The sequence below is a fragment of the Python bivittatus genome, unplaced genomic scaffold (genome assembly GCF_059951505.1).
Source record: "Python bivittatus isolate LINGU-HERP-01145 unplaced genomic scaffold, Pbiv_v1 ctg000320_np1212, whole genome shotgun sequence".
In the NCBI taxonomy this organism is placed as follows: Eukaryota; Metazoa; Chordata; class Lepidosauria; order Squamata; family Pythonidae; genus Python; species Python bivittatus.
This window is the reverse complement of record NW_028277052.1, coordinates 2,566,537-2,589,344: the sequence shown is the minus strand read 5'-3', so window position 1 is coordinate 2,589,344 and position 22,808 is coordinate 2,566,537. Positions and strand designations below refer to the sequence as shown.

The window sequence follows — 22,808 nt, the reverse complement described above, 5'->3', positions numbered from 1 at the left end:
TTGGCATTTCAGTTCTGGAAGGCCTGTGCCACTAACTCTGGAGTCATTTTGAATGTTTTTAGCTATTTTTAAACCCAAGTGAACTAAAAGCTAGGAAACTCTGTTCCTTTCTAATATTCCAAAACTCAAATGAGTCTTTTGTAAGGAGTATCTCCTTTCAGGAGTGTCTGCAGGGTATAGTAAAAAAAAGTCAATATGGCAGCCATGATAATGTGATCAAAGTTATGCCCATTTTTACGGGATGTGCAGCTTCAATCATAAACTCGCAGCTGTGGTCTTGAAATTTTTATCCACACCTTGCAGATACCATTGACTCCTTTTAAGTATTCTTTAAATATTGAAGGTATATTTATGTTAAAATGGCAAAACAACATGGATGGCTTAAAACAATACTGTAAGCAGTTACAGAAACAAGTTGGCTTTGGATTCAAAAGATCAGTGTTCTAAATGTGTTCTTTTTTAAACCACCCATATAGTATTTCCCCTGGTTCTCTAAGAAAATGTAAGCTGAGCACTGGGACTACAGAAAGTTCTCAGAACTGTTAAGAAATAATTTAAATCCAGAAATGATTGAAAACAATAGTTTTTCCTTTATTGTTTCAGTTAATGGGGGAATTATTCAAGATATAAAGTTCATTTCTTTGTTAATCAACAGTTACACTGCAGTAGAAACTCTGCCTTCAAAACAATGTTCAGAGTAAATGTTAAAACATGTACTTAGGAGTGCATTTTTCTCCAGACCATGCTCCCAGTTTTTGTATCCCCAAAGGACAGCAAGAATTTCAGCCTTAAAACTCAGAAGTGTAAAATACAGGCATGAAACCAGTACACTTAATATTAACCTGCACAAAATGTTGAATAGGAAGTGCTGAATGAGGACATGTAAGTGTATCAAGAGAAGTGGGGTGTGTATGTATTCGCACACAATGGATTGGCTAATGTCATTTTCCCTTGTACACAGGCATTGTGATGAGCAAGACCCCCTTCTTCTTATAAAAAGTTGCTGAGGTGGTTTCTTCATCCACAGGCTCTGGAAGATCCACCTGCAGTCTGTATTTTTCAAGGCACTCAATCAGGACATCATCCTGAAATGGAAAAGGAGATTCAGGGAGGCGCTTGAGAGTCACACGGGGCTGACTGGCAAAAGGGGGGATAACATGCAATTTGTAGTTGCCTCACCTTAGAAACACTCAGGTTACACTCAGACACACAGCAAACGTCTGGCAATTCAATTTTTAGTTCAATTTCTAGGGGCTTCTCATTTGCATCCTTCTTGGTAGTGATTTCATAGGCAGGCTTGTACACCTCTGGCCTGTTTGTAGTGGAAATCTCTTCAATTAGATGCTTTTTGGAAGATGCGGGGTTCTCCAGTGGCAGAATAAGGCCACTGTTGTCCTCTGCCATGAGGCTTCTCAGTTGGCTGAGTGTCACTTCTTCCAAAGATGATTTTCAGAGACGAGTTCAGACAAATAAATGGATCATATTGTTATGGAACGAAAGGGTCAATTAAATGCCCTGCCTGTTCTCCCACTTCAGGGTGGCTTTTGGAAAAGCAACTCCCAAGAGGGCAAAAATCTGTCTCCCTTTGTTTGCACAGTGGTCTAGTCACGGTTCAGTAGAATTGTTAACTGACAAAATGAAAGCTGCCACAATTGCACAGTTCATAAAATAAGGGAATACAGCACACTTCCGTATAATGTATATGCACACTTCGACGCTCTCTCTAGAGAAAGCCATTCTCATCTGTTTCAAATAAAGATGATGCCTCTTAAGGTAATACTTGCTAACTGCAATATTTTATAAATACTTGTATTATTTTTCGGATTTCTATACTGCCCTCTCATAAGACTCAGGTGACATCTAGAAACAAATTCAGTGAAGTCATTTCTGTTAAAATCAGTATCAATTCACTCGATTCATTAAAACATTAATATTTGCCCAATGTAAATTGTCGGGTATCAACTGCTCATTTAAAAAGGATGGTTTTCAGTGCCTTATGAAACGCTGGAGCTAGATGCCTTCGGGAGGCAGCGTATCCATGCAGTGGGGACTGCTACGGGGAAGGCCTACCCCCTAGTCCGTGTCCCTCTTCTCATGGGGACAGAATCCCCAGAAGGTCCCCTCTGAATACGTAAGATGGGCAGAATCAGGCTGGATAAGGCTGTCACCCCCGGTTCCCCCCACCCCCCTGGTATGCCTTGGAGCAGCATCTTGAGCGTTACTTACCTTTGTTGGAGTCCTTCTGGGACAAAGCCAACGGGGGCTGTTCTCTTCTCAAGCTTTCCCTCATCCTTTCAAGGCTTCCTTTCAGTTTAAATTTTGCCACACTACAGGGGTGGGACAAAGTGATGTTATAATGTTCCTCAATGTACGTGAGTGACATGTTTATCAACCGATCCTTCTCTGGTGGGTCATCCTTGACTCGCTCAAGAACAGATGGATTGTACGCAATATCAAGGATGCTGTAGATCTCTACAAGAAAAGCAAGCACAATTATTCCTTCCCCAGTATATCCTGCCTTAGTTTACTATTCTGCTAGTTGCATCATGTAAGTTTCATTCCTGACATCTCACTCCTGTCCGTTCCCAATATCTCTTTGAAAGGGACAGAGCAATATAATACCCTCAAATAAACCTTCTGTAGAAATAACTGCAGTATGTGCAAGCTAGCTAAAATTGTGTAATAAAGATTACCTGAATTATCCGATAGTGCCTCCATTTTGCCGGGACTCAACAGAACTGGCTCTGATGATGATTTGGGAGCAGGGATCCTATTCCAACTGCATAGATTTATGAACAGGCAGGTTCTGGTAGGCTCCTATGAGAAAAGAACCAAGCAAGCAAAAAGCTACATGATTTATTAAAGCAGACAAATTCATATAACCATCAATCAGATATTCAAGCAATCTCTCCTTTACCACTTCATCGACTGAAAAGATGATAGTGCATCTGGAATATTTCAACTGTCTTATCAATTCCTGATGCAAAAAGAAAAATAGTAAATTCTGAAGTTGTAACAGACAAGAGAACACGTATCAAATGCGCATGTACAGCTAGCATGCTGTGCATTATTTTCAAGTCAAAGGAAGGTTTGGCATTCTGCTAAGGGCAGAAATGGTATCTGACCCAGTTGCTCAACTGGATACTGACGTACCAAGATGCAGGTCTTCAGGCACATACATGGCTCTGGGGGAGCGTAATACTGCTTTGCATCCTTTAGTTGCTGCTGCATGAACTGGTGATAACTTTCAGGGTTGTTCTCGGCCATGTCATCCAGCATTGCCCACAGCTGAGTCGCTGTTGTAACCATCTCCTCTGAGCTGCAAAAGGCTTCCATGGTTGCTCCTTAATAGCGAAAAGATGTTGCTGTAGAGGCTGTACAGGTAATTGAAAGTATTTCAATCCAAAGGTCTTCAGTGATGCTGCAGGTCCTCTGTTGGTGGCGTCAAACCTAATTGAATAAAGACAAACATGGTTCTCCTGCCCCCCTCAAGGCTTTCATCATTAGCCTCTAATGTAACTGCGTGTGCGTGAATGAATTGGGCCAAGCAGGCTGCCTGCTATGTGTTGTTCTGGTGGGCCTCCTGGTCTAGTTAAAACCTCACCAGACTGTACAGAAATGGGAGCTTTATTTTCCCCTATTTATCAAATACATGCTTTGCCTCTACCATGCTTGATGCAGCTACGAAGGCCACGAAATAAAACCGTAACACCACAATTAACCCTCTGAAAGGCAACCACCATGAAAAAACTCATGAAAGACGCTAAGGGGCTTTCTGGCGCTGAGTGGACTTCTGGAAGGGCCCGGTTCCCGAATCTGGAAGTCCACTCCTCTTAAAGTTGCCAAGGTTGAAAACGCTGCTCCGGAGCCTTAAAAAGCTTGATTTGGGCATCATCCAGTGGCTCTGGGCCTGGTGCCCCGGTTGCCAGAGCTTTGTGCAAGCCCCGCACTCTTCTGGCAAGGGTGCGACCGCGGGCCACCTGTTGAAGAAGGAGGGGCGGCAACCGGAGGCGGCGGCGACTGGATTGGCTTTTCGGACCCCTTTTCTCCCGGCAGGTCCTAGGAATGGCGGGGGGATGTGTGTAGCTTGGAGAAAGCATCTCTTTAGGCCCTCGCCCAGCCCTCCCCCGCTTCAGCCCGTCCCGGCCACGGATGATGGGAACTGCCCTCCTAGCCGTCTGCAAGGCGCCGACTCGGCCAGGGGTCGAAGGCGCGCGAGAGGTGGGGACTTCGCCCCCATCATCCCCAGCCGAAGACGGATTATGGGAGAGCCGTCCGGGCCGCCGCGAGAGCGCCGTGGCGCGAAAGACCCACCCGCGCTGGCGTTGCCAGGCGGCCACCCGTCGCCATGGCAACCCCGGAAGCGGCCTCGCCGGAAGTGGCGCCGCTGCCGCCTTCCGCCGGCCCGCTCGTTCGGCCGCGCTCGCGGGTTCCGGGGCCTGGGCGAGCCACGGTGGCGGGACGGTGTGAGGCACGCTCCCGTCCCGGGGCCGGCGGGGAGGGCGCGTGAAGGGGCGCCGGCCGCGACGCGGGGCCTGGGCGGAGCCGCGGCTTCCCGCCGGTGCTGGGTGGCCTCCCGTCCCTCGGGTCCCCCGCCCGACAACCCCGCGAGGTAGGTCCAAGCGGAAGCCCCCGGGGCCGGTCCCGTCGCTCGCGGCCCCGCAAGGCGGATTCGGGGACCGGGCCCTCGCACCGCTCGGCGGGCCACAGAGCCACGGCCTGCCCTTCCCGGCCCGCTGGAATCTCCGCTCCGCGGGGTCCCTTGGCCGGGCCTTCCCGCCTCCTGCCGGAGAGGAGACTCGCCGCTCCAGACCGGGGCACCGGACGGCCCTCCCCGCTTCCGTCCTTCTCCTCCCTTCCCTTCTTTTCCTCCCTCCCTCCCTCTTCTTTCTTCCTTTCTTCCTTCCTCCCCTTCCAATTCCCTTCCCCTTCCCCCCTTCCCCTTCCCTTCCTTCCTGGCTGCCCTGCCCCTCTCCTTCTTTCCTCCCTCATTTCCCCCTTTCCTTCCTTGCAGGGCATTTGTTCGCCACCCTTTTGGCGCGGAAAGGATGTCCCGCATCCCTTTGGGAAAAGTCCTCTTGCGGAATGTCATTCGCCACACGGACGCGCACAACAAGGTAAGGCAACAGGTGCCGGCTTCCTCCTAACGGTTCCCGTAAAAAAGCAGCCCGACTTGTGCCTGTCCTCAGTGGGTTTCTTTGCCCACCTCAGATTCAGGAAGAGTCAGAAATGTGGAAGATACGGGAGATGGAAAAGCAGAGCCAAGAGATACACGAGAGGACTCTTCCGAATAGTTCCAGGTAGGGTCTTGGCACGCTGGTAAATGATCCCTCTGCTCTGAAACATCATTAAAGCTGTGTCGCTCACAGAACACTGGCAGATCCTCTCTGCATCCCCTCCTTGGTCCTGCTTGCTCTGTGCTTGCTTTTATTTGGGGGAAGCCTGGCCCAGCCTTCCCATTTGCTCTTCGGCTGCTGCCTCTGTCCCTAAAGCGGAAGAGAGTCTGGCCGTTTGAGCCCTCTGCCTTGTGGAATTGGGAAGGGCAGAACTCCTGTTTTCTCTAAGGTGGAAACTTTTTTAAAACAGTAGAGCTGCCTCTGGGTCAAAAGGTGGCAGTCCTGGCTTAGGGAAGAACGCCAGCTTCAGGGAGAAGTTTTTTAGTTCGGCCCAAGCTGCTCTGGTGGTCCCTTGGCTTATTCAACTGGATGTCTGTAGGGCAGCCAAGGTGGGTGTGCTATTTGGTGGACCTTGTTTCTGACGCCTCCTGCTAGAGAAGCTTCCCCCACAAACTTACAAACCCAACTCTCCTTGTCTCTGCGGCAGCCGGATGCGTAGCGATGGGTTTGATGAGGAGAGCCAGCAGGCCACCTGGAGGGCAAGGAACGTGCCGGTTATGGCAGTGACCATTGAAGATGACCTTCGCCACGCCCGGTACTGGAACAAGAAACTCTACGAATGCGAAGCCAACATGCCAGACAGGTACTGTCCCACAAGTGGGAGGTTTCCTGAGAAAAATAGTAATTAAGATGACACAGGCCTCTGTCTCAGTGCAAAATGTTACTGGAGGCAATGGTGGAGGGTTTTTTCATGTTGAGGCGCTCCCTGGGTGGAAATTGCTTCAGTAATCAAAACTGAGGCAGCTCTGCAAAGTGAGGCTGCGTACTTCGCGTGCTGCCTACAGGACACCGCTTGGCAATAGCTTCCCCAGGTGGAAGGACGTCTCTTTGCCAGCCTTACCTGGAGATGTTGCAGACTGAATGCAAATGGGATTCCATCATTTTTCTGTATGTCTTTTCCCAGGCCATGTTTCCCTGGAGAGCAACACATGAGCACTGTTCCACTTCTGTTGCTCTTTCCATCGGCAAACCCCTTTTTGCCTTCACAGCAATACAAATAGGAGTGCAGTCACATAACATTCACTACCACCATCTGCAGCCTAAAGAGGTGGAGTCCAGTAAAGTGGTGTCATATGACTTGCTTGCAAAATAGGCTATGTGTAATCTTCATGTGCTTGGTCCTTTTTTTTTTTTTTTTTAACAGATGGGGCCACAGTGGCTATAAAGAGTTGTATCCAGAAGAATTTGATACAGACAGGTAAAGCACGAGTTTGCCTTCAAAATACCAAAGTCCTGAGTGGTTCCCTTTGGACATTAAAATGGTCCAGGCCTTAGATTTCTGCATTCTGTCTGCCCCTTTCTTTACGTGGCACAGTCAGAAATGTCTGCTTCTACACTAAATACCTAAATTTCCCCATCCCACCCTGGAGGAAAATGGGTTAGTTCAAATGATCCAGGTTCAGACTCTGGTTTTTGGCTTTGTTTTGTCCACTAATTAAAATTTCTGGGATAGAGGAGCATGTGAGTTCATGGACATAACCTTCTGTACACAAAGCCTCCCCGAATCTCTTCTTCAGTTGCCAGAATAGGGCAGAGACACCTGAAATATACCACAAATGGTTTGATAAAGCTACTTCACCTCGTTTTGTCCAATATGGTCTCCAGCTTCTTGAAACTGAGCTGTATCAGAGGGAAGAAATGCCACTATGAAGTGTTAATTGGGCTTAAATATTTGCAGTCATGGTTCAGCTAAAAGAAGCTCAGGAACCTTTTTTTAAAAAAAACATGATTGCTATTTTTTCCAGTTATTAACTTTCAAATAAGATGCCCCAAACTGAAACATATCTTGGTTGTGTTTTGCAGTGACCAGGAGCCAGATGAACAAAACTCTGTGAATGGGAAAAGAAAAACTCAGTCAGACAAACAGTCTTCTGTGAAGCTGCATAAAAGGAAAAAGGCCAAAAAGTCGCACAAGAAGAAGCAGAAAAAGAAATCTCACAAGAAGAAAAAGAAGAGGAGACGAGAGCCACTAAGCACGGTGGCAGGTTCTTCCCAGGAGTCTGAATGTTCGGAGGGAGAGCCCACCAAGGGGAGGAAGCAGCGCCACACAAAGGGCAAGAAGGCGTCAGCCGAGCCTCCCGCCTCCTCCCTGGGGCCAGGCAGCGGCTCTAGCAAAGTTAGCAGCTGCTGCTCCAGCCATTCCAGGGACAGTGACTCAGAGAAGGAGCCGGCAAAGAAGAGGAGGAAACGTCACGCTTCCCTGTCCGAAAGAGCGGGGGAAAGGGCGCCGGAGAAGCGCAGCAAGAGGAAGAACTGGAAAGTGGCGGCTGATGAGAATTCCGAGGACAGCTCAGAGGAGGATTAGGACCAAGCACGGGGCAGGCTGATTGGCTCTGAGACAGAGCTTTCCTCCAGACACAGCCCTGCTTGGAACGAACTTGGATTTGGTTCCACCGGCAGGGGCGGGGGGTCATTTTGGTTTCCCACGGGCCAGAAAACAGAGGCTTAGATTCCTTTGGCCCACCCCGGATTCCACCCGGACAGTCCTTTTGTTCACATCAGGATGAACCTTTCAATTGCAAAGTTCTGCTCTTGAAGATGGCAGGAACAGTGGATGATTTCGGCTCCACTTTTCCTTTAAAAAACACCTGGAATTTATTTTTTAATTGCTAAGATCTACAGTTGAATTGCAATAAAGCATGAGGGAGGGAGGTGAGATGTCCCCCAAGCAGGCAGGCAGATATTGCTCTCTGATTTGAACGTGTCCTCTCCTGTAGAGAGCTACATGGTAAGGGACAGACTGGTTCAGAGAAAACCACACACCCCACTGTAACGGACTAGTCATCTTGTGAAGAAATGGAGACTACTGCCTCTCCATACCTGGAAGAATGCTGGTCATCCTATCCATTAACTTGCCATTGTTACTAGATCATGGTCTCCAAGCATCCCTCCTTGTTTTGGCTGGATGAGTCCTCTTCTTAAATTATCTCTTGCTGCAAGAAGTTAATGCCAGAGAAAACGGAGCGAAGGCAGAGGGCTCGGCTTCTTGTAGCCATTGCTTATGCAGTGAATAGGATGAGCAGCGGGAGAGGAACTATTATCTTTTGTGTGCAGTATCACTAGATTAACATTTAAGATACAGAATTGCAGCCTTAAAGAGTTATGTTGTGGGTTGGATTTTTTTTTTTTTTTTGCAAAGCTCTTCATGGCTCTCTAATGCCTGTTAGGTGGCCATAAGAGGGCCGTGGAAGGACTCACTAAAGTACACTCCCAGCGTGTAGCCCAAATCACACCTGCTTCCTACCTCCCCAGATACTGCTGTGAATTGCAGTTCTGCAAAAGAGACGGGGCTCCCTGGCAGAGTCCAAAGCTTCCTTAACACACTGTACTTCACAAAATATGGGGGAAGCCATGCACTTCACAAAGTAAGAAATTTGCTATATAATGCCTTTACTCATCAAAAAGTATGCTAAGCAGGACTGTTGAAAACCTACCGCAGAACTGTTCCCTGTTGCTGCCCATCCCTATTTTTCCTTCAAAGTGTCATAAAATACTTCAACATTCTGCCAGAGCTTTGTTTTTAACATTTTTTTTTCCTGGTCTCCCCAAACAAAATTGTCCATCATCAAATGGCCATGAAATGATCCTGTTCTAAAGGTTAGAATGACATGCTTTTGGGGTTTTTTTTTGTCCTTTATGGCACAGGGATATAAAATGTATTTTTGGAAATAATTTGTTGCTATGAGAAGCAAAGCCATTGAAGTTATTTCTATGAAAATCAAAAAACCTATTTTTTTATACATGAAAAATACTGGCATGAATCAGTTTAAATGGCCTGCAAGAATAAACAATGTTGATTTTAGCCAAAAAGGCAGGCAGTCTTCAACTGCATTTCTGATTTGGGTGGGGAAAACAAAGGTTCTCGGGTTACATTCAAAGGAAGCGCATCTGGCATAGAAAAGAACAAATCCAAAGGACAAGCAGTTCCACAGCGTGGATTTCTTTGTATCTTTCATCAGCCCTTTGAAAAGGCAGCATTTGACCTGTTACTCTGACTGAAAACAGCAGGTGGCTTTGCACAGCACTATAGGCTGAAGTGCAGTTTTCCAGTCTGTTGTGTGAATTTAGTCCATATGGTTAGTTTATGGGTTGATCAATTGTGCGAAGCCAGGCAATGAGATTTATTCAATAAACGGTTGCTCATTTAATTGCGGATCATCACATTGTACAAACATAGCCGGTGGCGGGATGAAGTAAACGCCTGACTGACATTCCCCAGCGCGACTGTAAGGCTGGATCAGAACAGAACTGGCTTGTGCTAAAACCTTAACGGAGAATAAATTACATCTTTCTTGGACTGATACCAACGGCGACTTCAGACCCAGCCAAACCACCCTGTGCCGCGTTACTGGATCGGATCTTTACATCCCCGTGGGAAGAACAGACGGGTTGCCATTATCTCCTTTAATTTTATCAGCGGGCTCATCCAGCCCCCGGGTGCCTTTACTCCCGCTCTCCCGCCGCCGTAGAAAAGAAGTCGCCGCGCCGAGTCCGCTCGCCCGGACGAGCCTCCTGCTCTCAGCCGGCGCGCGCAGTCCGCGAAGCCCGCCGCCCCGCCGGCCGCCCCTTGGCGGGCAGGGCCCCCGCGAGCCCGGCGGGTCAGTGGCCGCCCTTCTGCATGAGCTGCGCGAAGCGGCTGGTGACGGACAGGGTGGTGTCGATGAAGCGGTTGACGCAGTTGGCCAGGCAGGTTTCCGTCCGGGAGTCGAGCCTGGAGCCGGGCTTGTCCACGCACTTCTCCCAGCAGACCTCCATGAAGCTGTGGACCTGCGAGGGGAGACCGCGCCTCGGTCAACCGCCCGCCGCCCGCCCCCTGCCCGGGCCCGCCCCGGCCCCTACGCCCGGCCGACCTCGGGCGCCCGGGCCCCCACGCACCTGGGCGGTGAGGCGCGCCCGCTGCTCCTCGGCCGCCACCAGCCGCTGCAGCTCCGCGGCCTCGGCCTCCTGCCCCAGCTCGGCTGCCATGAGGAAACCGCCGCCTCCGCCGCCCAGCCAGGAAGTCCCGCCTCCTGCGCGGAGCTTCCGCTTCCGGGCGGGCCGATGCCCTTGTTCGCCTCGGGCAGGATGGCGGCGGCGCTCTGGCTGTGGCGCGCTGGGCTGGGCAGGCCTCGGGGCGGGCGCGCCGCGGCCGGTGAGTGGGAGTCGGGGCGGGCCGCCCGGCGGGCTTCCCTTCCGACGGGCGCGGGAGCCCGAGCTCCTGCTCCTGGCCGCCAAGGGCCGTCCTGGGGGTGGGGGGGTAGAAGGGCGTCGCGTCACGCTCCCCAACCGGGCGCCCGCGCTGCTGCCCATCCGAGGCCTGTGGGACGGCCTTCGGGTGGGGCCGCTTCTCCTTCCCTTTGGCCGACCTGGCTGGAGCTGAAGGGGGCTCCTGTGAATGGGACCCTTCTCGCGGCCCTGGCGGGACGCCTCTCCCCCCCCCCGCCTTTGACCCATCTGGAGTCACGGCTGCGTTTCCCGCTCCCCTCCCTGCTGCTTCCCAGCTCGGTGACCCAGGAACCCCCCTCGAGCCAGGATGCGCGTCGCTGCTTCCTCAGTGAAGCAGCAGGGAGGAGAGGCTGAGCGTCTTTGGAGGGAGGCCGAAAGATACGGGCAAAAGACGGTTGCAGATCAGGTGCTCCCGCAAGCCCCCCGAGGGGGGCCTGCACCGTGAACAGGGGTCGTATTTTAAGCCAGTGTTTCTCAACCTTGGCCGCTTTCAGATGTGCGGTTTTCCTTGCTGGCTGGGGAATTCTTGGAGGCCACATATAAGTCCACATATCTGAAAGCAGCCGAGGGCGAGAAACGCTGTTTTAAGCCAACGGAGCCTCAAGCCATGAAAGATCCTGGGTGCCTCTGCCAACTCCCTGTTTGCTGTGTGGTGCTGCATTAGCTTAAAGCTGCTGCAACCTTGGCAGGTGTTGACCTTGAGCAAAGGGGAGGTTTGTCAGGAATCTGCCTCAGGAGGAGTCAGAATTCATCCCTCTAGTTTGGCCCTGCCCAGATAGACTTCAGGCAGCAGCTTTGCCTAACTGGAGTTGAGCCAAGGGTTATACCTTGGAAGTTTAGCATGCAAAGAACGAGCTGCCTTGCTGCCCTATGTGTGGTTAACATGGATCTGCATGAGCCTAATCATTATTTTTCCTGCTCACGTGCAACAAATTTCTTCTCTGGAAGGAAGAGTACAATACAAACGTGCAGTAAGTGTACTGCAAAGAATCAGTTCACGTACAGATTCTGTCACCTAACGCACTGAACCATAAACTAATTACTGCAATCACATTTTAGTGTTGCATGGTGTGTGAACCCAACCCATTTGTTCAGTGTATGGTTTGGTGTGTTGTGCAAACCTAGAAGATTGGGCTAAATTCAGTGAGCTGAGATTTAGTTAATCAGGGCTAAATGTGTAGAAACCCAGTCTATGACATCCTCCTGCAGCCTGGTGCTGTTCAAATGTGTTGAGTGTGTGACCCCAAGGATTCCATTCAACACGGCCAAGGCCACATTGGCAAGGTCTTAGGTGCACTTTTCCATCACCTAACAGTTTGGGAAGACTGCTCTGTGGTGTTGGAATGCTTCCAGAGTTACCGCAGAATTGGAATTTGAAGGACATCCAGTTTTGTCTGTTACCTATCTTCGCTACTTGTCTCCATTAACTTATGGGCTGCTTCACACTTTCATGTTCAAGTGATGATATATAGATTTGGGGCACTCTTTTCTACACTGAAGTAGTCCTTAGAGGATCCGTGGTGCTATCAAGGCTGCTTGATGCTTCTGGAACCCATGTTTCTGTTTGAAGAAGGCATGCTTCAGTAGATAGGCAAGCTGCGGTTTCTTCGCTGCATCAAAGCTGGTTTTTGATTCCTACACTCTACAGCTCTGTCAAAGGGCTTTTTTTATATTTTAAGGATTGTGGTAATGTGTTTTCATAGTGGGTAATAGGCGTTAGTGGGATGTGGAGATCAGAGTGTTCTTATTTACAGAATGAAATGCATCTATTCTGTCCACAGTTCTCCTGAACAAGTTTCTCTTGGCCAGACCAGTTGCTGCTTTGACTACACCAACTGAGGACTATCATCATCAACATCATCATTATCATCAGACATGTAAATTTCACACGTCTCCCAGGAGTTTTGGTAGGTCTCTATTCCTTTTTTGTGTGTTTGCTTATTAGTATCATGGTTCATTGACCCCCCTCTCAGAGGGTGGGAAAAGAAACAGGAACTTCATAAATATATACACTCTTCTTCTCTGTGTTACGGTGATGTTTATTGTTATAGTACTTTTCAAGTATATAACCTGTGCTTATTTCTAACATATCTCTGTAGCTTAACAAACTATATAAACATTTCTTTATAGAGCTCTTTAGCAGTGCCTTAACTGTCTGGGGGTCTCCCTGATTCACACAGGTGTTCTTTGTCACAGTTTTGATATACTCAGTTGATACAGGTAGTCCTTGACTTACGGTAATTGGGACTGGAATTTCTATCGCTAAGCAATGTGGTTGTAAAGCGCGATGTCATCTAACCACATTGCTTAGCGACAGCAATCCTGGAACTCCCTGGTGCTATTGTTAATTGAATTCCACTGGTCATTAGTCGAGGACCCAATCCAAGCCATTCTGGGCTTGGTCCCTCCCAGCCCTGAGCCTTGGTAAGGTAAGGGACTGCCTCTTGTTCAACTCTTCCCACCTGCCTATCTCCCCCCACCGTCTCTGCCGTTTTGGCCGTCCTGCACCCTGCCTTGCGGGGCAGCAAGCAGCCCCAGAACTGTGCAGCTCTGGGGCTGCTTGCCACATTGTGGCTCAGGGGCTTCTTGGCATGCTGTGGCTCTGGGGCTGTAAGAAGCCCCTGAGCTGCAGTGCAAAGCCCTTGGAAGCCTCAGCCACCCCAGCCCAGCACCACAGCACAGAGCCACAGCACCTCAGGAAGCCCCAGCTATCTCAGCAGCGCGGTGTTAAGCTGCAGCCACCCCAACCTAGTCCCAGCTACAGTCGCCCTCGCCACCCTGCACTCTGCCACCCCAGCTGACCTTTGCCGTCTTCTTGCTCCCACTGTTGATGAAGCGTGCCCGCCCTGCCCCTTCGTGAGGCAGCTGCTGGCCACATGGGGCTATCTTCCCCAGGTCTCGTGAGGAAACCACCATGCACGGCCTGGGGAAGAAAGCCTTGTGCGGCCAGCAGCTGCCTCACGAAGGGCCAGGCAGGGCATGCTTGGTCAGTGGGAGCAAGAAGATGGTGAAGGTCAGCTGGGGCGACAGGAGCCACCGAGTACAGACAGCCAAAAGGGCAAAGATGGGGGGAGATGGGTGGGGGGAGTTGAAGCACCCCTACAGTTGTAAGTGCGGGCGGGCTGCTAAGTGCCTGAATTTTGATCACATGACCACGGAGGCGCTGCAGTGACCATAACTTTGGAGACCAGTCGTAATTCCCTTTGTTCAGTGCCGCCATAACTTCAAATGGTCACTGAATTAACGGTCATATGTCGAGGACCACCTGTAGACAGCTTTAGTACTTTCACTGCTTGGGGTCACTTTTAGCCCAGAGAAGAGGATGGAAAGAGGGAACAATAACGTTTTGCTCAGCTTCTTGGAATTCAATCACTGTTGTCAAGCTGTCCTTGTTTCTCTGGTCTCTCCGTTCAAATGCAGCAGTCTGGTCCACTGGGCTTCTTTGTTGCTCCTGCTTGTTCCTGCTAGGTCCTCCAGCTACTCCTTGATACACACAAACCTCCAGTCCATGCAGTACAAATGCTACCTCTTCCGTTGCCTAACAGATCCATCCCTTTTATATACTTTCAGCCAAAGGCACCTGCTATTCTCAGGCGTCCTCATTAGTCAGAAAGCTTCTAAGGGTCTACACTTTGCATGGTTTTGGCAACTAGGAAAAAAAAGGTTTCACTTTGTGACTGTTTCACGAATTTGTCCCAGTTGGGGTATCTGCCACACATGCCTCCTCCAACTCCTTGGTATTTTTTGCTGGAGTTAAAAACAATAACAACATCACCTCATTCTGGCAGGGAGAAGATTGAGATATGCTGGAGCCAAAATTCTTTAAAAATTGGGCTGACCAAGTATTTATCTGTATTATTCTTTTAGACTTTCTCCTATCCTTTCCTGCAGCCTTGGGCAGGTTCAGGTCTATGAAAAGAAGAGAGTAATCGTATAAGAGTCAGTGGCAGCCTTTAGACACCTCCAAAAATGGGCTGCTGGGGAAAAAGACTAGCCCTGTGTTGGATTAGGGTTCTTCCAGAGGCAGCTGGGAGCAGAACCCTGCACCGTTAGGACCCTGGTCTGGTTCTGCAGAATTGTTTTCCATACTTAAGACAGACAAACCCAGAGTTTCCAATCACACAGCAATGCATTGTAGTCCTCATAATCGCAGAAGACAGCTTGGGAATGTAAAGCAGGAATCTAAAAGACCAGGAAATTAGAGAGGAACAGTTTGATACAATTTCAATCTTCTGCTGTCTCTTACTCTTCTTCTGCCAGCCTCTCTTCTTTTTGTTCCAAATCCTCATTAGTAAAATCTGTTTTTTTAAAAGTCCTCCATTTAGCTAAGGTGTATGTGATATTGTTGTGCAGACGGTGTTCTCTGATTTTATGCCTGCCTGCTAAGTTAGCATCTTTTGATTCTGAACTCAGACTGTGTGGCAGACAAACACAGGGCATGCTGAACAATAACCCTGAAGGTTATGGATTCAGGCCTCAGTCATTGATTCAACAGAAAATCGCCATTTACTGTTCTGTGTTGTGAAAAGAAATCCATTTCATGTCTTCTCTGTTTGAGATTCGGTGTTCAATTTTTTTTGCTGCTTGGGATATTAAATAAGTGTTTGTTACAAGGTTTTAAATTAATGAGTCTCTCTCTCTCTCTCTCTCTCTCTCTTTTAATGTCAGGAGGGGCTGTATTTAAAGCTTACCAGGATTCCATGAGGCCTTATAATGTAATTGTTCGATAATAGCAACATGAACAATAACAATAATATAATTCTTGTATGTCGCCCAGTTTTCAGCAACTCTGGGCAACTCATAACCATCAAAGAAATTACAATAAAATCAATAAAAGATAAAGATAAAAGATGGCAAGTGTGATGATGGGAGAGGTCTCACGCTCCCTGGCCAAAGGCCCGGGTGAAGAAGCAGGTCTTCACAGCTCTTCTAAACAACAGCAGGGCAGGGGCCATCCGGATCTCAGGGGGAACCTTGTTCTGGAGGTTTAAATTAAAGGCCTTTTGTCTAGCAATGAAAGCCTGGTGTGCTGGCTCACGGTATCGATTCTTGGAAATCTCAGACATTATTTTGTTTACTATAAAGAAATAAAAAAGCAAGTTTCTAGTCCTCATGACTATGGACATAAGTTTGGGAGTTTTGGCACATACAGGCTGGGCAGGCAAAAGCTTCCAACAGTCAGAAGGCCAAGTTTCTAGAGTCCCCTTTTGAAGGCCGTCTGCCCCTCTTTTTTTTGAGCTCCAATTATGGTTTTTTACCAAAACACTCTCAAGTGTCCCTCTTTTGGTCGTACATTTATGCTTAACTGTCAGCTCCCTACAACACCCAAACGAGGTATGCAAATATCCACTCCTTGGATTCAGAATATGCCTGCGGCCAGGTGATGAGCCATTTCCATCAACTGTTGTCATCTTCACAATTTGGGCTTCTGATTTCCTGGTGGGGTCAGGCAGGGAATGTTTTTGCTGTGGGCAATATCGCTGCCCGCCCTTGTCAGCTTTGGATGTCTCTGCAGCAAGGCTGGGCTCGCACATCGTGGTTGGTTTGGGCGTAGCATTTGTATGGTAGCGTGTCAGTTGTGATTTAAAACCTAGTATGCCACGGGAACCCGGCCGTGATTTTTGTCTGGCGGAAGTTGTCCTCACCCAGCCGTTTTAATAACGGTGGTTATTTTCAGCTCCACTGAACAACTGTGCTTTGTGGCTTAGTGCAGCGGATGAACCGAATCCACCGTTGTGTGAAGCTAGGCCTCGCAGTGGGGTTCTCCCCAGAGGCGGGCTGTGGGCTCTGGCTAAGCCTGTTTCGCAGAGTCTGCTCAGCCTCAGGATGTGGAGAATCGCTGGGCTCTCTCGGTTTCAGCTTTTTGGTCCTGCACTTGGGGAGGCTCAGTCAGTTTAACCCTCTGTGCGTGAGGCTTCAGCGTGTTTCATTTTAATAGGAGGGGGACCTATTAATTTGCTCCATGCATTCTTACATTTGCACACTTGGAGCGTTACTCCTAGCTCTCAAGCCAGCCGTTTCTTGGGCATTAAAGTGCTGCATCTGTCTGCAGCTGGTTCAAAGGCCGCCTCTCTACACTGGACCAGCGAGCGAGCAGTCAGCATCCTCCTGCTTGGACTCCTGCCAGCAGCCTATCTGTATCCTGGAGTGGCTGTGGACTACTCCCTGGCGGCAACTCTCACACTCCATGGTCACTGGTAAGTCGGGAGTGAAGCAGGCCCACCAGACAGCTGCCTGCCGTCTCTTCAGTCCGGAGGGTGGGGAGTTCCAAGAGAGGAGCTGTCCTATGGAAAGGGCTGAGCCGGGGGTGGGGTGGCGGGGATAGTCTAGTGGATTTCTTTAACATCTGCTGGATGTACCTTTTTCTGGTCAGTTCCCCCAAGACACCATCATTAAAACTTTGGAGAGTTACAATTTCTAAAATTGCTATAAACTCAGCAGTAAAGCAGCCATCTTATAAATTATGATCTGCAACCAGCAGTGAAAGGATGTGAATTTAGTGAATTTGTTTTAGAGAAGTTGTTACAAGAGAGACGAGATAACACAGATTTTCCTGGGAAGGGGTGTAATTTCACTTACAGGGCAGTGTCCTGCCTCTTCCTTCAGAAAGCAAATATATTTGGCTTTTGCTAGAATAAATATTTGCTAAGATCTTGTACCATGTAGAATTAGTGGGTTCTGGGTCATCTGTGTGCCCTTGGTTGACACTACGTTAGCACCATGTTTGACACCGGGCATTTGGAGAACTGGCCTCTCTTAGGATTGTAGAACTTAAAAACATGAGAGTCATTCTGCAGGCTCAAGATGATTATGCAGAATTTCAGGGGATTGAGTTTCAGAGTTTCGCTGGCTCTTTGTTTCCCCTTTCGACCAGCAGAAGTGTGTGGTTTGTGGGGGTGAGATTAAAGAATACAGGCATAGTTGAATGCATCTGAAGTTACCAGCTGTGCTCTAATACATTTCTTAGCATTGTGCTCCTGAATCTTAGACAGGGAGGAAATGATGTGAAAGCTCCCTCTTGGCTTTCAACAGTGCAACCCCAGTCATTTGTGCAGGAGAGAGCTTGTAGGGGTCATCCTCTAAAACAATTTTTTTTTCAAACTTGGCAAGTTTGAAAAACACTGATCTAAAAAATAGCGGATAAGGCTGCAAAGATCCATTTTGTTCACACTTCCATTTAATTAGTTAAATGCATTTTCTCTGCAGTTGTAATCATTTTCCCCTTCTGCCACATGGAACATTTCAGTCTGGTAACCTCTTGAAGCAGTCAGCCAGTGCTGTGCCCAGGGCATTTCAGGGCACAAGCTTCCCAAGGATTTAAGGTTATTCTCCTCTGGCTAGAGTCGGGGGTAGGCGGGGAGAGCAGCCTCTTTAGGGCAGCCCCTTTCGTGTCCCTTCAGGCTGCTCCCTGTGTCCAGCAGCAGTGGGAAAAGAATTTAGGCCTGGAAATTGTGAAGAGGAAGATCTTGAAGGCAGGTCCTTCCCACAAAGGCTGTTGCAATACATTCCTTCCTCTGCTCAGTGTTAGCCCCAAATTCAATCTGGGTTCCTGGAAAGGGTAATGCCTTTTTGTGTGTGGGCAAGAAAATTTCATTCTCAATGGGGAACAAGAGAACAGTGACTCAGTTGGCCTTTTGCCATATTTTGACGCCTGGGGCTGCCAAAAGTGAGTTAAGACTTTCAGAAACAAATGGTTTGGGTTTCTGCTTTCCCCCTTGCAGGTTTCCCTGCCTTGTTTTTGGAAAGCCCTTTGTTTCTTCTACAGTGTCCCCTTGCTTGAGCAGGAAAATCTACCCCCTTCCCACAAAGCAGGGGGTTCTTCTTCTGTTCCCTTTGATCGTTTTAATCCCCTTGTTTGTGAGCTGCATTTGAAGAGAGGCCTTTAGGGTCTTCATCCCAGAACGTAGAGGTTGCAGGCCAGCAGGACTGGTCCCACGGGAGGCTCAGGGCGGGCCTCACGTTCAGTCAGGTAACCGAACAGCAGGCTGCTTGCTCCAGGCATTTTTAACATTCGTTTGGAAATCTGCCTGCCAGTAACTGAAATAGGTTGTTTCGTAGTCTGTCCTCTGGGATGACCAAGAAAATGTTGTCCTCCACTTGTCTGCTTCTTATCACATCCCCCCTCAGTCAACTTCTCAAGGCTAAATGTGACCAGCAGCTTCAATAGGACTCAGTTTCTAGTCCCTGGTATTCATCCTGCTGGCACTTCTCAGCATTTCTTCTACTTTTGCCTGAATCCTTTTACAATGTGGTACCCAGAAGTGGACACGCTCCCCAAGATGCAATTTAAGTACGATCACACCCTGTGATTTACAAACAATATGTGTACTGATGCAACCAAAAATTAAGTTTGCTTTTTCTGCAGCTGCATCACGCTGTTCCCTGAAGTTCACAGCCACTCTTTTCCAGTTACATAATTTCTTTCCCTTTCTCTGTTGACTGGCATTGCATTTCATCATTGTTTACATTCACACTGTCTGCTGTTACAGCAGGGGAATACCCAGCTCCTCCCTCAAAGTAGGGTTTTTTCCCCCTTCTGTAGACTAATGTTTGGTATATTGTTAAATTTATTTCTTTATTTTAAATTTTTTGGCTGTCCAACTCCAGTGGAGTATAGTGGTGAAGGCGCCAGGCTAGAAAGGAGATGGTGAGTTTTAGTCCTGCCTTAGGCATGGAAGCCAGCTGGGTGACTTTGGACCAGTCCCTCTCTCTCAGCCCAACCCACCTCACAGGGTGGTTGTTGTGGGGAAAATAGGAGGAGGGAGGAGTATGTTTGCTGCCTTGAGTTACATATAAAAAAGGTGGGAATAATAATAATAATGTATTGAATCTAGCTAGGACATTTCTAACACTGATTTTTAGCAAGCAAATGCTCTGGGGCATATGCCTGACTTCATGGTTCTGACTTACAAATTAATGTATATGTTCATGGATAAGCCCATCCTCAGATAAGCCAACTCTCAAATTTTTAACCAAAATACCATGAAAAATGTGCCATCTGCAGGTAAGCCAACTCGCATTTTTCATGGTATTTTGGTTAAAAATTCAAGGGTCAGCTTATCTGCATATGAGCTTATCCATGAGTATATATGGGAAATACAGGTACTTTTAAAAAGTATTACCAAGTATACTCGCAGATAAGGCCATTCGCAGATAAGCTGAACCCAATTTGGGGGGTGTATTTTGGCATGTAAAATTCTTGGCTTATCCATGAGTATATACAGTAGCTTTTTTGCCTAGCAAGTAAATTTCATGGTGGTTCCACCTTGCCTCCCTTTTTCTCCACGCAGAATGATTCATGGTCGCACCTTGTAACCTTCCTTGCTCAGGTTTGGACAGAAAGCGTCCACCCGCATAGCTTCTTAGCCAGGCCTTTGTCTTCAGTTAACAGGACAGGGAATGTCTGTACCCCAGAAGGTCCCAGACTCGCCCTTTGGCACCTTTAGGCCAAAGGGGTATGTAGTATTACTATGTCATCATCACCACCACCACCACGTTCTTGCTCATTAAAACATTTTGCCACCAGTGCTTAGGTTCTTTCCTCGCCTAAGGGTGTCCAGATTCCAGTTCCAGCTCAGGCGAACAACTGAGAGATAGAAAAATAGAACAGCCATGAGGTTCTTGTGGTGATTGCGCTGATATTTCTTGAGGCTCGGCTACAGTAGAAGATGAATCAACTGCCTGATGGTTTGTCCTGCCGTCAGGCTATGATCTGTTTCTAAGTTCCGTCAGTAGCTAGAATAATGGGGCTTAAGGAGAAATGGAAGGTAACAGTGATTACCCCTTTCAGGTGGGGTCCTTCATCAATGTCGCCTGAACCCAGTCTGTCCCAGTTACATGTAGTGACTTAAGGACCAAGCAGATTCCTGTACCTGGTACAGCGCCCTGACTCAGTTGTGCTGCCCTGTACGGCTCTAGTGAACCTCATACTTGTGTTGCAGAAGCTAGGTCCCCATCCTGGTCTTTTACCACAGCTGTATTTAACAAGGTTGGCACCTTTAGTCCTCTCCCTGGCTTCCTGAAAATTCCCTTTGACTTCTTGTTGCTTAGAGGAGAGTTGGTCCTCCCCCATTATCCCCCATTATCCTTGAGGACTTAACTCCTCAAGCTCCAAAGAACTCCCATACCTGAGAGTGGGGGTTGAGTTGGGGGTGAATTGGAGCGCAGTAACATTTGGAGGCAATCACGCCTCTTTGGACCCATGTTCAAGATTCTGATCTTGCATGCGTCATTCTCCATGGACTCAATGTGAACTTTTCAGCCCTCCGCTGAAGAAATAGGCAAAAATCAAATGAAAAACCCTTTAGGAGAAGTGAGAGTACATACTTCCACAGTGAGCTTTCTCACTGCCTTCTGAGTAATGTGAAAAGCGACTGCAAGTTATGCTAATTTGGGACTCAGCCAGGGTCAGTTCTGAAGATATTTGGAAGGATTTGAATGTGTTTTCCGCCCGCTTCCTATCCTTTTTCTTTTTCTCCCTTCCTTGCAGGGGCCTTGGGCAACTTGTAACTGACTACGTCCATGGAGAGACCTCCATTAAACTGGCCAACGCTGGCCTCTACCTGCTTTCAGCAGTCACCTTTGCTGGCCTCTGCTACTTCAACTACCATGACGTGGGCATCTGCAGGGCTGTGGCTATGCTGTGGAGCCTCTGAGCCCCGCCAACAGAATCCAGCCATTGTTCACTGCTGCCTCTGCTTCTTTACGTTATTATTGAGTCTTTGAGTGTGGGGAAGAGAGCCACAAAGGGTTTGCTCTGCATGTAGCAGCATGGCTCGAGGGAAACACCCATAGCCATGTCCATAGCTGTAGCCATTCAGAAAATCTGGGATTTCTTGCTAAGGAGAGAATTAAATCTGAAACAGGCCAGGATCAGGGAAGAGCACCCAGGCAAAGCTTTGGCATGTATTGGGAGCCACTGCAGATGGATTGCTGTTTCCCTGTTGAACAGCAGCCTGGGTGCAGCATCACTCATTTTGATACTGTCTCATGTTTTTGGCCCTCTTGTTGCAATGAATGACGTACGTTATGCGGCAACTTGTGCAATGCAGAAGGGAAGACTTTTTTGTTTAAACCATGTACAATAAAGGATTTATACAACCCATAACTGTTTGATTCTGAAATCCAGGCGTTACCCCTTCAGTTGTCTCTGAAGGTTTCAAGTTTTGTTCGGCGGATTTATCATCTATGCTTCATTTTGATGGTTGAGCGGAGTTGGAAAAAAATAGCATTTAAAAAAGAAAACAGTACGAGTAGTTTTATTTAAGTTTATATCGCCTTACATTCCTAAAAAAAGTAAAAGGTTTTGGATATATTTATACTCTACCCCCCCAAACTAGGTAACAAAATAAACATACAGTACAAAGTACAACTTGATACATCATTATCATCAACTAAAAATTAGATCGACACAGAACCCATATGGGCAGGTTTGGAAAACAGCCTTGTTTGGACATGTCCTTGCATGTCAGGCGCTTTCACACATCAGAAAAGAGGGAAAGTACCTTTCATGGCCCGCAAAACAGATTGTGGTTTAACTGGAACCCTTCAGCTCATTATGCATCTCAGCTTCAGTGTGGCACTCAAGTGTCTCAAACCGAAGTCATGTGCGCATTTAGGCCACAGAATCAGGTCTTACCCAAAGCCGGTCCAGCTTCTGCGCATCCTTCGTGAGGATGAACTTAGCGTGGGCCGGGTACACAATGTCTGAAGTGCCGTATGCACTCTGTGGAGCTTAGAAACAACCGCCTTTGTATTCCTTTTCAGTCACAAGATCTAGAAACTTGCTTTAAAAGTAAACGGATTTCCAGAACTGCTCTCGTGTTCTGAGGTTCACCCTTTTGTCTTGCTTTCTCTGATTTCTCCACAAGGGACGGTTTGACTTCTCGATGCTGAGATTGCAACTGGATTGTCTTAGCTCCAGACCAAAAAAATCTCAGTCTTTGTTTAAGAGGAGGTGATGCTGATCTTGGCCGTTAGTTTTGATACAGTATTTGAAGAAAGTCTATCTTGCTGTTAGTCATTTTGGGGAGGGGGTATTACTTCTGGTGCCCTTCCTCTGTGCAGATCTATTTTCTGATTACAGTGTGGGAGTTTCCCTGCATTTTGAAATGTTCTGTTTATAATAGCAGGCTAGAAGAATATATCATTTGAAAAAAGCAAGAAGTACAGTTATTAGTAAACTTATGCACAACTAGAATTGGTTAT

At 48.0% G+C, this 22,808-nt stretch overlaps 4 protein-coding genes across 5 annotated transcripts; 2 read left to right on the top strand and 2 right to left on the bottom strand.

The window, feature by feature from the left end:
- Positions 1–31: 31 nt before the first annotated feature.
- Positions 32–4,449, bottom strand: PIH1D2 (PIH1 domain containing 2). 2 transcript variants are annotated; one of them, XM_025162957.2, is made up of 6 exons: positions 4,315–4,449; positions 3,154–3,450; positions 2,694–2,817; positions 2,227–2,472; positions 1,180–1,433; positions 32–1,085 (listed from the first exon to the last, which is right to left on the bottom strand). In XM_025162957.2, exons 2-6 carry the CDS (start codon positions 3,334–3,336, stop codon positions 942–944), a joined length of 951 nt encoding a protein of 316 aa, XP_025018725.1. In that variant the 5' UTR covers positions 3,337–3,450; positions 4,315–4,449; the 3' UTR covers positions 32–941. The 2 variants fall into 2 exon arrangements, with proteins under 2 accessions (XP_025018725.1, XP_087995072.1); XM_088138946.1 differs by lacking the exon at positions 4,315–4,449 and adding an exon at positions 3,981–4,093.
- On the top strand, positions 4,077–9,314 carry NKAPD1 (NKAP domain containing 1). The gene is made up of 6 exons (XM_088138945.1): positions 4,077–4,612; positions 5,015–5,117; positions 5,212–5,300; positions 5,824–5,979; positions 6,541–6,594; positions 7,200–9,314. Exons 1-6 carry the CDS (start codon positions 4,077–4,079, stop codon positions 7,699–7,701), a joined length of 1,440 nt encoding a protein of 479 aa, XP_087995071.1. The 3' UTR covers positions 7,702–9,314.
- Positions 9,315–9,516: 202 nt separating this feature from the next.
- On the bottom strand, positions 9,517–10,396 carry TIMM8B (translocase of inner mitochondrial membrane 8 homolog B). Its single transcript, XM_088138950.1, has 2 exons — positions 10,272–10,396; positions 9,517–10,163 (listed from the first exon to the last, which is right to left on the bottom strand). The coding sequence occupies exons 1-2, from the start codon at positions 10,359–10,361 to the stop codon at positions 9,996–9,998; spliced, it is 258 nt and encodes an 85-aa protein (XP_087995076.1). The 5' UTR covers positions 10,362–10,396; the 3' UTR covers positions 9,517–9,995.
- SDHD (succinate dehydrogenase complex subunit D) lies at positions 10,371–21,708 on the top strand. The gene is made up of 4 exons (XM_088138951.1): positions 10,371–10,527; positions 12,383–12,508; positions 16,654–16,798; positions 21,091–21,708. Exons 1-4 carry the CDS (start codon positions 10,437–10,439, stop codon positions 21,254–21,256), a joined length of 528 nt encoding a protein of 175 aa, XP_087995077.1. The 5' UTR covers positions 10,371–10,436; the 3' UTR covers positions 21,257–21,708.
- Positions 21,709–22,808: the final 1,100 nt, after the last annotated feature.

Coding starts and splice junctions, on each gene's coding strand:
- PIH1D2 (XM_025162957.2), bottom strand. CDS start 3,336: ATGGAAGCCTTTTGCAGCTCAGAGGAGATGGTTACAACAGCGACTCAG. Junction 2,818..3,153: donor GCCTGAAGACCTGCATCTTG/GTACGTCAGTAT, acceptor CTTTTCTCATAG/GAGCCTACCAGAACCTGCCT. Junction 1,086..1,179: donor GTAACCTGAGTGTTTCTAAG/GTGAGGCAACTA, acceptor TTTCCATTTCAG/GATGATGTCCTGATTGAGTG.
- NKAPD1 (XM_088138945.1), top strand. CDS start 4,077: ATGTGTGTAGCTTGGAGAAAGCATCTCTTTAGGCCCTCGCCCAGCCCT. Junction 4,613..5,014: donor CCGCCCGACAACCCCGCGAG/GTAGGTCCAAGC, acceptor CCTTCCTTGCAG/GGCATTTGTTCGCCACCCTT. Junction 5,301..5,823: donor ACTCTTCCGAATAGTTCCAG/GTAGGGTCTTGG, acceptor TCTCTGCGGCAG/CCGGATGCGTAGCGATGGGT.
- TIMM8B (XM_088138950.1), bottom strand. CDS start 10,361: ATGGCAGCCGAGCTGGGGCAGGAGGCCGAGGCCGCGGAGCTGCAGCGG. Junction 10,164..10,271: donor GGGCGCGCCTCACCGCCCAG/GTGCGTGGGGGC, acceptor CTCCCCTCGCAG/GTCCACAGCTTCATGGAGGT.
- SDHD (XM_088138951.1), top strand. CDS start 10,437: ATGCCCTTGTTCGCCTCGGGCAGGATGGCGGCGGCGCTCTGGCTGTGG. Junction 10,528..12,382: donor GGGCGGGCGCGCCGCGGCCG/GTGAGTGGGAGT, acceptor TTCTGTCCACAG/TTCTCCTGAACAAGTTTCTC. Junction 16,799..21,090: donor CTCACACTCCATGGTCACTG/GTAAGTCGGGAG, acceptor CCTTCCTTGCAG/GGGCCTTGGGCAACTTGTAA.